The 14,287-nt window shown below is 32.3% G+C and overlaps 1 protein-coding gene across 2 annotated transcripts in view; it reads left to right on the forward strand.

Moving 5' to 3' along the window:
- Positions 1-14,287, forward strand: part of LOC114345429 (proton-coupled folate transporter-like) — a 120,849-nt gene that overhangs the window by 58,026 nt on the left and 48,536 nt on the right. For both annotated transcript variants that reach the window (XM_050648263.1, XM_050648264.1), the window contains one exon: positions 8,298-8,502. In XM_050648263.1, the coding sequence (XP_050504220.1) occupies positions 8,298-8,502 (205 nt within the window). The remainder of the gene's footprint in view (positions 1-8,297; positions 8,503-14,287) is intronic.

Raw genomic sequence — 14,287 nt, forward strand, 5'->3', positions numbered from 1 at the left:
TGGCCGGGAACGGCCAGATAAATAAAATACGTAATATTTAACATTGTGGGAACGTAGAACCGACAAAACACACATCATGCGAAAGATCTGTTAGGAACTACGACTCTTTGATACAATATGAATTTTAGCGGATTGAGCATATAGGGTGGAACAAAAAAATACAACGAATTTCGGACCGTTATAATATCCGGGTAGATATGAAATAATAGCGGGGATATAATGCATCCCTGTTTCATGCCTCTTCGAAGATAACATTCTTCGGTTAATCTCCCATCGACTCGTACGACTGCTTTCTGCTTCCAATACAAGTTTTATATGATCCGTAGGTCTCTGCCATCAACGCCTTTGGATCTTAATATATTCAAAAGTGGTCCATGATGCACCCTATCGAAAGCCTTTTCGTAATCGATGAAAGCCACAAAAATATATTTTCGTTGGTCGCGAACTTTTGGGGAAGTACATTTAAGTAAAAAAGGGCCTCACAAGTACCCAGTGCATTCCAAAATCCAAACTGGGTTTGATCTAGGTCAGTGGTCGGCAAACTTTTTAGCCAAAGAGCCAAATATGAACATTACAACAATTTAAAAAAAATTGGGAGCCATATGTGCCTGTTCAGCAAACTTTTATTACACTAAATAAAACTAAAGGTTCTAGTCAGTTAAGATAATGAAAAATGCTCCCAGCGATATTCCAAAAATAAAAACACCACATCAAAAAGTATTCGAACAAAAAAAAAATTTAAACCCCTTTTAAACTCATAACCCCCAAAAATGAAAACGTACTTTTTCGTTTTTTGGCGATATCTTCGTTTCTAATCATCGTAGAAACTTCTATTTTCTTTCGTATTGTAAGGTTTTATTTCCTACAACACTGTATTTTTACAAAAGTTTAGCGCAAAATCGATTTTTTTTAAATGTTGATATGTAGAACCAAAAAGTGAAAGAATAGCAAACGTGAGCTTTTTCAGCTGATCATAAGAATCAGGAATACTATTCCAAGCGTTAAAATGATCATCTCTTCCTTCTCCAGGTCATTCAAACCAGACTACTTGTGTTGTGAACATTTTTTTTCTTCTCTAATGTTTTCAATTCAACACAAATACGTTCGAATTTAGAGAGCCATACCTCCTTGTTCTTAAATCCAGAAATTGGATTTCAAAGCTATTAAGGCCATCGGTAAATAATTCGCAAATATTTTACGGCTATCCCTACTTTTTCTATCTTTACACGGCAAATTACGTGTAGTAAAATTCTCACTGGTATGGATATGTAAACATTACTACTTGATTATTTCATTCATAGGAGATTCTGACCAATAGAAAGCTACAGAAATGCAAATTAAGGTGATAATTTTTGATAATATCCCGTTGTTAAGTATATTACGTCAGATGCCCTTCGTTGCTACGAAAAAATACATTCAGTGACATTAATGACAATTAATGTTTTAAAAGTTATAAAAGTGATGACTTTCAACCGTAAAATATTTATAACAACTGTGTGTTTAATTGTACTAATTTGTACTTACATAAATAAATTACAATAAAATTTTGGTTTTGAACAGTTTTATTCATGAAATAATCGCAACAAATTGCACTTGATCTCTAAAATTAATATAGAATTCTGACAATGTCATCATTAACTTTAATGAGATGGCTTTTAAATGTTATTGAATAACTGTTACAGTGGAACCTCGATAACTTGGATTAATCGGGACCGCGACCGATCCGGGTTATCGAAAATCCGAGATAGCCGGAGAATATGGTAAAAATTAATAAAATATGGTATACTTACAGATAAACTCCGTTAGAATTGAAATAACATGAAATATATTTATAAATATGCACAGTACCTACTCATTAAAATTACTAAAAAAAACACCAAACCCAAACGTAAGCAAATGGAAGCGAGCAATACAAGACACACAATACTAAAGACCATTGTTTATAAAAAATTTTTTTAAATAGTCTTTTTCCTAAACAATGCTGACAGTTTGAAATAAAAAGGAATAGATACTACAGACAGGTGGCTGTTGTTTCTGCGGCGTGTGCTATGAGTCATTTTTAATATCGTATAGTTCAAACACACATAAGTACACATTATCTCTCAAATATTATATTACATACATTTTTATTGTTGAAAGGTTTGTCTGATAATTAACTATTTTGATTGGAAATAAGCCACAATTAAATTGAAAAATACAAAATATTGAAAATCAAAATGTTTATCTGATGAAAATCGGTCCGGGTTAGCCGGACTTCCGGGTTATCGGGGGCCGACTTATCGGGGTTCCACTGTACTTGTATAATTGCAAATTATTAATTCAGTTAATAAAATAATAATTTTTTCACTAAATATGTATTCAGTGATTGTAATAATTTATATACTGTACCACAAAAACTAATACTCAATCGAGAAAAGAGGAAAACTGTTAAGTGATTTTTAATAATACATATATTGTTACTATGGAACGCTTACAATTTTGAACATCTTTAACAACAAAATACTTGAATCACAGAATATATCCTGGTGAATTATTTGCTTAGATCATCCATAAATAACAAACAATTAACTTTTTATTAAGGTGAAACAGTAGCGATCAACAGGTAGCGAAATCGCGTTCCAAGATTGCGGCTGTAATTTTGAATATTTTTTCGAGATATTTGGCACACGTATTCGTAATATAATAAAGAATGGCGGTACAGAGCCCAATTTGAAAAATATATTAATATGTGGAAATTACTCTGTAATTAAATACAATATTAAAAAAACGAGCTGTACCGCCATTAAGAAGAACAAAAAAAAAACACTTTCTTCAAATAAACTTTTTTATCCGCTGCCTAGATTTTGTGTCATTTTGGAACTACTAATGAAATAAAAAATTTTAGTAGTTCCAAAATGACACGAAATCTAGGCATCGGATAAAAAAGTTTATTGGAAGAAAGTGTATTTTTTTGTTCTTCCTAATGGCGGTACAGGCTCGTTTTTTTAATATTGTATTTAATTACAGAGTAATTTCCACATAATATATTTTTCAAATTGGGCTCTCTACAGCCATTCTTTATTATATTACGAATACGTCTGCCAAATATCTCGAAAAAATATTCAAAATTACAGCCGCAATCTTGGAACCCGTTTTGCTACCTGTTGATCGCTACTGTTTCCTCTTAAGTTCACGTCTTAAATCAATTATTTATCAAATACACTATCAATATTATTTAATCAACAACTCAAAATATTCCCGATGCCATGTCAAATTTAAAATAGTCACTGTCTTGTCATCATATTCTATTTGACTCAGTGCGTTGTATGACAAAGATAGCGAATGTTCGATTTGGAAAATATCACCACGGACTCTATTTTTTTCAAATCCCGAAAAAACTAATAAATATTTAAAAAAAAAATTAAACGCAGAATGAAAGACTATTGTAACCCCCCCTTAGGATCATCCTGGTAATGCCTATGCCTTAGAATATATAAAAAGTTTCTTTTGAACGAAATATTTGAAATTAAAAGTAACACTACATTTTCTCCTAATTTTCACCCCTGTAACTTATTAAAATAAACATTACAGAAGCTTTCATGGACTTTCGGCCCTCGGTAAGAACGTAATCTTTCATTCTGCGTTTAAATTTTTCAAAAATACTTATTAGTTTTTTCAGGATTTGAAAAAAATTAATCCCATTTAAATAGCATTCAGTGGCGGCCCGTGAGGTAGTGCCATAGAGCCATGGCACTACCTTGCTAACTATCCATAAACATATTTTTTATCTTCAAAACTTTTTAATTCATATTAATTTTTTTGTGTGTATTTCTTTTGATCTTCATAAATTATATAAAACATGGCAACTATGGGCGCAATACAATCCCTGCCGACAGCGGAGAGTATTCGACAGGAGAATCTCCTTCGCGCCGAAGTCAGTACTGGCACGAGTAAAGAGAGAAAGATTTTACGAGCATTATATGTAAGTGACAGAGAAAGAGCTATATTGGACTATTAGTATACCTTTTAGAATCTCTGTGCCAGGTAGGGATGGCGGTTTTTGACAAAACACCGGTTTTCGGTTATACCGGTTTTCGGTTATACCGGTTTTTTTTTGCTTACGGTTTAACCTGGCGGTTTTAACCGGCCGAAAAAACCGGTTTTTGGAAAAACCGGTTTTCGGTTTTTTTTAATCCAATAGGTTACAAAGTTACATTTACAATACACTTTAGTTTGCGATACTCCATTCGACTCGATATCAATATGATCAAAATTATTACTATCGAAAAAGCATATGTATTACTTTTAACAAGTTTGTATATTTGTAGAATAGGTATATTTTAACTCATTTAATACTTTCTGTATGAGTGTATCGTTTTGACAACGTTGCGAAATTCTTGGAGATTCGTATTCGTAATCAGTAATTCAATTTTCATAGTCAGAGCATTATTTTTGGTAATCAGAAAAAGTAATTCACCCACTTTCAATATCAAGAGTTAAGTGTGAAAAATAGATGATGTTTGCGTCTAATTCAACCAGATCACTTCTTATGTAAATATTATGATTACAAATACCTTTTCAATGAAATATTATAATAAAAATTAATAATTGTTTCTGGCTGATGTGAGATTGCACTTTCAGTTTGCTTCTGTACTTTATAAAATAAAATAAAATTTGAATTATGGTTTTGTTTGGAATAATTACTTCAGAATAATAATTATGATTGGGATCCGAAAAAATACCTAACCTAATCCTAATTACCGTAAAAACCTAATAACCGGTTTTTACTTTAAAAAGAAAAAACCGGTTATAACCGGGACAAAAAAACAACCGGTAAAACCGGTTATTTCGAAATAAAAAAACCGGTTTTAGGTTTAAACCGGTAGGTTTTTCCCATCCCTAGTGCCAGGCACGAGGGTATGAAGCCAGGTCTATTTATTTTGAGTTTATTTACGTGCTGGTTTGTCGCTTTTATTATGTATATTTTCTGTTAAAAAGTTTTTGTATTTATAATTAAACTTTTAGTGCATCATGATCGTGGATATTTTGATAATATTTTGATTATTTCTTATGTTAAATTTATTAATTGACAATAAAGATTAGTATTTTAAAAATTTTTTTTGGTGGTTTTTCGCTAGAAAAAAAACTACAAATGTTATAAGGTGTTGTGGAGCTTTCGAGTTAGCTTTAAGAGGTCACGACGAAAAAGAAAATTCAGAAATAGAGGCATATTTAAGGAGCTGGTCAATTTTAGCGCCGAATTAGACAACGACTTAAAGGTTCATATTATTCAAAGTACCAGATCTTTCAAAGGTCTACCTTCTCCGGACATTTAGTTGCTTCTAATTTATTTATGTCGGAGAAGTTTTCTGCTTATAAGCATCAGTTCTCCGAATCATTTCTTAAGGAGGGGGTATGGTTTGAAATCAACATATCAAGCACATGTTTGTGAATTTTTTTCGAAGCTATGGTAGAATTATTTTATTTTTAAATTAAATAAGCATATTAAGTACAATTCAAAGAATATGTTAGAAAAAATTCAATCCAAAATATTGAAAAGTAATCCATTGGTGACAAATTTTGACAGACAGCTCACAAAAAAACGGATTTTGCGGTGGACATCAGAACTCGACACTCGATCATATGAAACAAAAAATTCAAAAAGATTTTATTAGCTTATGAGTTTCACGAGGTCACAACGTTGAGTTTTTTTATTTTTAATGATTTTTGAATTTTTGGTATCACTCAGAAATCAAAAAAATTAAATTTTTGGTAAAATTTTGTGAAAATCAACAGATTTATTATTGTTGAACAAAAAATAAGCAAAAAAAGAAAAATATCTCGACGTTGTTACCTCATGAAATGTCTAAAGAAAATCTGTGCAAAATATCAGGTAGATCGGCCTAGTAGTTTTTCAGTTACAATGTCCACCGCATTTGAAAAAGCAGTTTTGAGAAAAATGCGTTTAAAGTTTTGACAACTGCATCTTCATCTTCTTATTTGTCTGCCAAATCGTAAAGTGATGCACATTGAAATATGTTTTTTGAATCGAGGAATAATCTACAAAAGAGAAGGCGAACAGTTGTTTAACGTTTTTCACTACGCTCAAGCGTGCTGGCGCGAAGTCGCGGCAAAGCGAGTCAAAGGTAGGGATATTCAACACCCTGTATCTCTGGTAATTTTACTCGGATTATTTTGAAATTTTCAGAGTGTATTCTTGAAAGTATGCACTTTTATTTGAAATAATAAAAAAAATTAAATATTTAAACCATACCCCCCCCCCCCCTTAATGAACCATGAAGACAATTTTAATTTTTAAGCAAAACTCGGTTTAAAACTGAATTAGAAGTAGGTACTGTATTAGCGAGACGAATTAAGTACTACCTCTGGGGCTGTTTCGCTATCGGTTTTATTGTAGAGGGAAGGTTTAAAAAGCACATTTGAAGAAACTGTTAAACTTTTAAGTATTTTAGTTACCATTCCTATATCAACATCTGAAGCAGAACGCTGTTTTCCGATGTTTACATCGAAACCTAGTGCTTTAGGTATGCTATCTGCAGAAAAGCATTTTGTAAATTGTATTGATAATTTTAATTATAAATTCATTGAAAACTTTGGTACCAAAAAATAGAAGAATGAACTTCATATATCGTAAATTTTAAAAGCGACATTACAAAAATTTGTGCATGTGTGTGAATAATGAAATAGTATTATTTTTATAAATTGGTAAATAGAGACTAAATCGTAATAACAATTTTCAAGCACTATCAGCAGTAAATGCTGGTGGTAGGTTAAGAGGTTTTTATTATTAATTAATTTACGGAACTGTTTTGATCAATGTTGGACAATTGCTTGGCACCTCAGATCAATAAACTTAGATATGTACATAAGATAAAAGTATCCGCGCATATTTTTTTTAGTTTTTGTTGTCAGTATACCTTTTTTTGACAATATCGTGAATCCGTCACTAAAAATTTTGGCGGCTGCCCGAGTTGTGGCACTACCTTCTTAAAGTGGTACGAGCCGCCACTGATAGCATTAGAGCCGAAACTACGTACCCATCCCCTTAATGCCAACTTCAAAAGAAGAAAATTTCAACTCGGTTATCGTAGCATCAAGAGGATTTTTGACAAGTGCTAAAGTGTGTAAGTTTGATAAGAGCTAATTTATCAGAATAAGATGTTGGTAATGTTTTTCCTACCAAGTTTTTCTAAATGAAAATATTATTGCACTTTCCGTTATTATTTCTGCCAGAGCCGCACCTAAGGAGCCAAAGAGCCACATGCGGCTCCGGAGCCGCACTTTGCCGACCACTGATCTAGGTCTTTTTCGTAATGACTTCTTATTTTTTCATGAATAATGTGACGAAAGATATTCAATATGTGGCTCATTAGATTAATTAACCTGTATTCGTCGGATCTTTTTGGCCGCTGCTTCTTCAGAATTGCTATAAAAACATTAAAAAGCTTAACCAAAGCACTGATGTGGTCCTCTTTTTTTTTTAATTTTTAAGAGTTTAGCGGTGATGTCTCGTCTTGTTGGTTTTGGCTGATTTTATTGAATGAAGAACTTCAGATTTTATTTCAGGTCCTTCTTGATTTACATTGTTCTGTATGTTTATCCCATCATTTGCGGTTGTGTATTTGTGTCATTCCACTGTGTATTATAGTCGGAGAGATAGAAGCATATTTTGCTCGTGATAAGTAATATGGACAAACTATGCGGGATTATGTTGAATTTGTCGTGTACATGACTTTCCCACACGGGCGGAAACCAGAGCGGGGAACGAGGGTAGTTATAAGGGGTCAAAATCGCGGTTTTTATTTTTTTTCTGACGCTCATAATCTTATTCCCAAATTTTGGTCCACTATCTCGATCACGAACGTCGCAAAAAAACCCTTATAATTTTTACATTTACCCCTGCCCCCACCCCTTCATCCCCAAGCAGCATTCCGCCCCTAGAGATTTTGCTTAGATACGTCATGATCTACTTATTCCCAAATTTTGGTGCACTATTTCGATCATTTGCGTCACAAAAAAAAATAATAAAAACCGCGACTTTGATCCCTTATACTATCCTCGTCCTCCGCTCTGGTTTCCGCTCATGTGGGACAGTGATGTACTACAGGACTAATTCAACATGTCCCCGTATAGTTTACTCCCCTCGTTACTTATCACGAGCAAAATCCGCTTCCAGCTCTTGGACTATTATTTTTGCGTCGTCAATCAAAAACATCGGACAAATGTTAATGGTTAATGAACTGATACAAACATTAACAACTCATAGATATTTAACAAAATATTCAATTTTATTTTAGAATGGCTTTTTCTGAAGTAGCCTTAGCAACTGGTTCTCTCTTGGGAAGTATTTCAAGTTCTTACGTATTTTACGCTACTAGCTATCCGTCTATGTTTGCCATCGCTTTAGGATGTATATTAATCAGTATAGCTTATACAATATTTTTTGTGCCTGAATCTATAAAAGATATTGACAATTCAGAAGAAATAAAAACAAAAAACGAGGTAAGCATAAGTCATAAGTAGAGAGCGGAATATATGCAACACAACATTACCAAAATATGCGCATATATATATATATATATATATATAACTAGAAATGATCACAGCTGATTAGTAATTATCAATTTACAAATTATTGGGTTAACAGCTGAAATGGAAGACTCAGTGTACTCTTTTCTACGATTCCAATATTTCGTTAACAGTCGTTAACATCATCAGGGACGCTGAAATAATATTAAAGGTATAATAGTGAAACTGGGTATTAAAAAATAACTCACCAGTTTGAGATTTTAGTCAACGATGTTATAAATGTGTAAAAAAGCGGCATTAACAAAAAGAATTGCAGACAATTCTTATCCTCCTGTAATGTTAAAACAGTTATTATTTAACACTCCATCTATCACAGCAACTATTGTAGATAATCATAATACAGCTAACAATAATAGTGTTGTCATTCCGGAAGTAGTTTCATTCATCTCTTTACCTTTCATTAGAGAGATTACACCAAAACTCACACGAATTGTAAAAAACGAGCTAAACATCAAAATAGCTAGTAAACCAGTTTTAACTATTAATAGCTTATTTTCAAAGATGAAAGATAGATCTCCAAAAGAGCTATTAACTGATGTAGTTTACAGTATACCATGTATTGATTGTGACAAACAGTACATAGGCCAGACAACTAGACGAGTAAAAGATCGTATGACAAGTCATAAAAGTGATTGTAGATTATATCCAGACAGGTGCTCTTTAGCTACACATGTTGTAAATGAAAGCCATAATATGGACTTTGAATCTGTAAAAATTTTAACAAATGAAAAAAACTATCACAAAAGAACTTTTCTTGAAATGGCATTTATTTATCAGAATGAACAGACAATTAATAAAAGAACAGATATTAAACAATTAACAGAAATCTATTCTTTCCTTCTTGAACTTGATAAAAAATTAAATGTCAATAAAGATTTTAGTTTAGATTCTAGTTCATAATATACTACCTATTTCTGTCATAATTGACAGTATATTGACATAATTGTCTCTAATACCTTTCTGTGCGACGAATTTAAAAGATTTTAATAATTAGTGGTTTTTAACATAGTTATTTATATTATAGTTCCATTTTTTATCTTTTTTATTGTTATATTTTTAATTTTTAATAACATTCACTGCAATTCTTTTTGTTAATGCCGCCTTTTTTACACATTTATAACATCGTTGACTAAAATCTCAAACTGGTGAGTTATTTTTTAATACCCAGTTTCACTATTATACCTTTAATATTATTTCAGCGTCCCTGATGATGTTAACGACTGTTAACGAAATATTGGAATCGTAGAAAAGAGTACACTGAGTCTTCCATTTCAGCTGTTAACCCAATAATTTGTAAATTGATATATATATATATATATATATATATATATATATATATATATATATATATATGCATTACTTATATATACATATATGCAGGTATATATATATATATATATATATATATATATATATATATATATATATATTTATGCACAGATATCAAAGTGAGGTCCTGACATTACGCGCACTTAGTGAGGACCGGTAGAAAACGTAGACATAATCGTTTCAACTCTTCATAGTGACCTTGACAAGTAAATAGCAATTAAAAAATGACGAGTATACACAAAAAAAATTACGTATATGTGCCCCGTATTGTTCAAGTATATTGCCACCCAAGTGAGGCCATTATACGCAGCTATTAAAGTGAGACTGTATATACTTTTTCGTTATGCGCACAAAGTGAGGACAACTTTACGTGTATATTTCCTTACAGCTCATCAAGTGAGGACCATACAGTGTTGTCGATAAATATGAGATTAATCGTTTCTACTGCCTTTTTCTGTATAACACAGTAAGAATTATTATTGTTTCGATGTTTCAGTCACTTGTAGTTATAAGAAGATGTGGACTCTTTGTTCTTGCTCGTACTGTTTGTTAATTTTATAACATTTTAGTACCTCAGCATTAAATCACGGTAGCCTTATCGGAGACTAGCGTTAATAAAGAAATAGTTTTATATTTTTTAATAATTTACGTTAAAGATGGATAGGAAAGCAAGAATTTTGAAAATAGCGTTAGTTGAGACCAATAATAATCAAAATGGAGGACACAGTGATAGTTCAGTTATGTGAAATTTATATTGAACTTAACATATAAATATAAAAGCCCGACTTTTGATCTAAGGGGAATACAGTTTTTACGGTACATACATATCTGTCATTTGTCAACCCCCTCCCTTCCATTTCCCCCACCCCTTATTTTTAAATAGGGAAGAGGGGCGTGTGCTAGCTCATTTGAAAGGATATTCAATTCTCTATCCAGTATTATTAACATTGACATAATTATCTATACAGAGTGTATTTTAGTATAGGTACTGTTGCCCCTGTCGATTTTCATTTTGAAATGAAAATTTTAGAACCTTAATTTTAGTATACAAGATGATTTACTTAATTTAATTAAACTTAATGTACCTTTTTTACTGACTTAATTTTACAGTTATTCCACTAGATGGCAAATACAGTGAATATTTGCATATGTTTTATTTCGAATAATCATTTTAAAATAGTTTTAGTTTTCTATTTTCTCTGAAAATTGTTGCAAGCTTCTTGTTCTTATACTTAAAATCATGTCACTACAAATTTATACGAGACTACATATTAAGAGTATAGAAAGTATTATAATATATGACATACATGCTTTTTTCCATTTATTGAAGATATTTCACCTTATCCTGAAACAATGCAATGTGACCAAGTGTCCTCAACTAAAAAAATATATCCCACTATTTTGATATTAAATGTATATTTTGTACTATAAACCGCATTGAAATAGATTGCAACATGTGTGCGTGGTTGGGATATTGACTGCGAAACCTAAGGCTTCATTCGCCTAATCATATTTACCTTTGATTCTTATAACAATAAATAAAATTGATTAACATTTTATATCAATATTATTAGTGTTTTTAAACAATATCAGTATGATATATCAGTATGATAAAGTCAAGATAAACAATACTATAACAGAAAGCTTTGAGGTCAAACAAGGACTGCGACAGGGTGATCCATTATCGCCTATAATGTTTAGCATATTACTAGAAAAGGTTATACAGGAATCAAACATTAATAGAACAGGTCTGATCTACCACAAAAAACATCAGTGCTTGGCATTCGCAGACGATTTGGTAATCTTGGCTAGGAGCAAAATAGAACTTATAGAAACACTCATGAAACTCGAGGAGAGGGCAGCAACCAAAGTATTGTATATAAATGAAGCAAAAACAAAGTATATGGAATGGACAAATAAGCAATTCGTTCGGGGGCAATACATAACAATGACAACAGCGAAGGGAACACAGTATAAATTCGAAGAAGTTGAGAGATTTGAGTACTTAAGAACTGTCTTCACAAGAGATCCTAACTGTGAAGAAAATATACAAAAGAGAATTATGTCGGACAACCGCGCTATATTTGCTTTTAATGGGTTGTTAAGAAGTAAACATATATCACGAAGAGCAAAACTAAGAACTTACAAGACCGTAATAAGGCCGATAGTAACGTATGCTTCTGAAACATGGGTCACAACAAAAAACATCAAGAGTTGTTATTAGTTTGGGAGAGGAAAATGCTGCGCAAAATCTTCGGTGGGAAAAACTTAAATGGACAATGGGTAAGAAGAACAAATAAGGAACTAACTGAGCTCTATCAAGATCCTAACATACTAGCAGTAATTAAGGCGCAAAGACTTAGATGGTTGGGCCATGTGCAGAGGATGATTCCATCTAGAATTCCCAGAATGATACTATCTAGTGCATTGGCAGGGAAAAGACGAAGAGGAAGACCGAGGTCACGATGGAGTAATGGAGTTAGAGAAGATATGAGAAGAATTAACTTAAGGAACTGGGAAACAAAAGCGACTGACAAAAGGGAGTGGAAAAGAATAGTACATCAAGCCATGGGCCTACTAGGCTCGTAGTGCTTACATATTATAATATCAGTTTTCTAATATTATCCAGTTCCATATCCAGTTCCGAATCCAGTGGTTATATTTCTTCCGTATTGTTTAGTTTCGCTTCCAGTGATTGTATTTTTTTTCTTGTTTTTTTTTTGAAATATTTATTTATTATTTTATTACTATATTTTTTTATTGTGCTCATAATAGATTGCAACATTGTCTACAGACATGAATGCAGTAACAATAAATAAAAAAATCGGAGATCCACACCCCGGATTTGAAATCGAAACCTCTGCTTTACGAATCCGAGATCCGAGGTCTACCCACTAGGTCACTAGGCTATCGCTCTTAGACAATATTTTTTCCTGAAACGGGGAACTTTTAAAGCCGGGTCTAGACTATGTAACAAAACATGCTAATAACAAAGTTGTACAACAAATTTGTTGTACAACTTTGTTATGTAACTTGTTAATAGCATGAGTATCCAGACTATATAACAAAAAACAAAACAACAACATGAGCATAAAGTTTGCAGCATTTTAGATGGATAGCTGGTGGGTTAGGTAGTATATAAAATTGCGTCATATAAGTATGGAGGATCTCTTCATAGCAACAGCAGCTTGTGTAATATTGTGGAGGCGACACCGGCGTGTTAAATTAATATTTTGGATGTGTCCTTCATTAGCAGCTCGAGCAAAATATAGGTAGTGGTACAGCTCTTTTAGCTGATCTGGAAAGAGATAACATAGACCCATCGACAGGAGACATTAAATGTGATGGCAGTTTTAAAAACTTCTTAAGAATAGAAAGTTCTGATTTTGAATTTCTTATAAATGAAATCGGCCATAAAATAGGCAGGAAAGACATTTCGAGATGCAATTCCAGTAAGAGAAAGATTAACAGTTATATTATTAGCAAAGTATATGAGGCGTTCTTTGCAAAAACCCCAGTTGTCCTTTTTTTTCGGAAATGGACTTATGGCTTCTATGGATTGAAGGACTAATTACCTACGTTCCTTGCGTAAGAAACTTGCATTAAAATTACAGTAGTTCAAAATATAAGCGACAAAAATATAGACGATTCCGCCTAAACCCCATATGTCAAGCGCAATTCCCTTCAAAACCATAGTTGTTATTGGTGTTTTTGCGGGAAACTTTATCGCTTGGCTGTCAGAACCGTGGGCTGTCAGTAGGTTTTTATAGGTTAAATATCCTTCGAATAGTTATGTTGCGTGATATTATAAGTAAACACCATTTTTAGTTCATTTTTTATTTTGGTTTATTACTATAAATATCGGTTTTCCTATAAATTAATGAAAAATTCCTGCAAAAACCCTATATGTCAAATGAATAAATGTCCTTCATAAATAAACAAAAGGAAAAAATAATGTTATTTATATTGTAAACTGTGTGTAATCATCAAAATAATAAATCACTAATTTGAGAATTTCCGTAAACTTAATAGGGTTCAATTAAATAACTTTTTTTTAAATATCTCCGATGTTGTAAAAAGTGACATATGGGGTTTTTGCAAAGAACGCCTCATATTTTTTAAACTTTTTACTCATTGTTTCAGAGAGGAAGTATAACATTTCTGTAGAATTTAATTCCTCAGTATTATCGTCTTCACCTGTTCATGATTGAGTGTCACTGTCTGTTTGAATTGGTGTAGCTGGAGAAGTAGCGGATGTAGGTGTAGTGGACGGAATAGAAAGGCTTAGATATATTGTATGATTGAGTGCCTGTTTGAGTAGCTGATGAAGCAGTCTGCATCTGTGTAGCGAATGAAGTGAATGTTACAG

The sequence above is a fragment of the Diabrotica virgifera genome, chromosome 4, assembly GCF_917563875.1.
Source record: "Diabrotica virgifera virgifera chromosome 4, PGI_DIABVI_V3a".
Classification (NCBI taxonomy): domain Eukaryota; kingdom Metazoa; phylum Arthropoda; class Insecta; order Coleoptera; family Chrysomelidae; genus Diabrotica; species Diabrotica virgifera.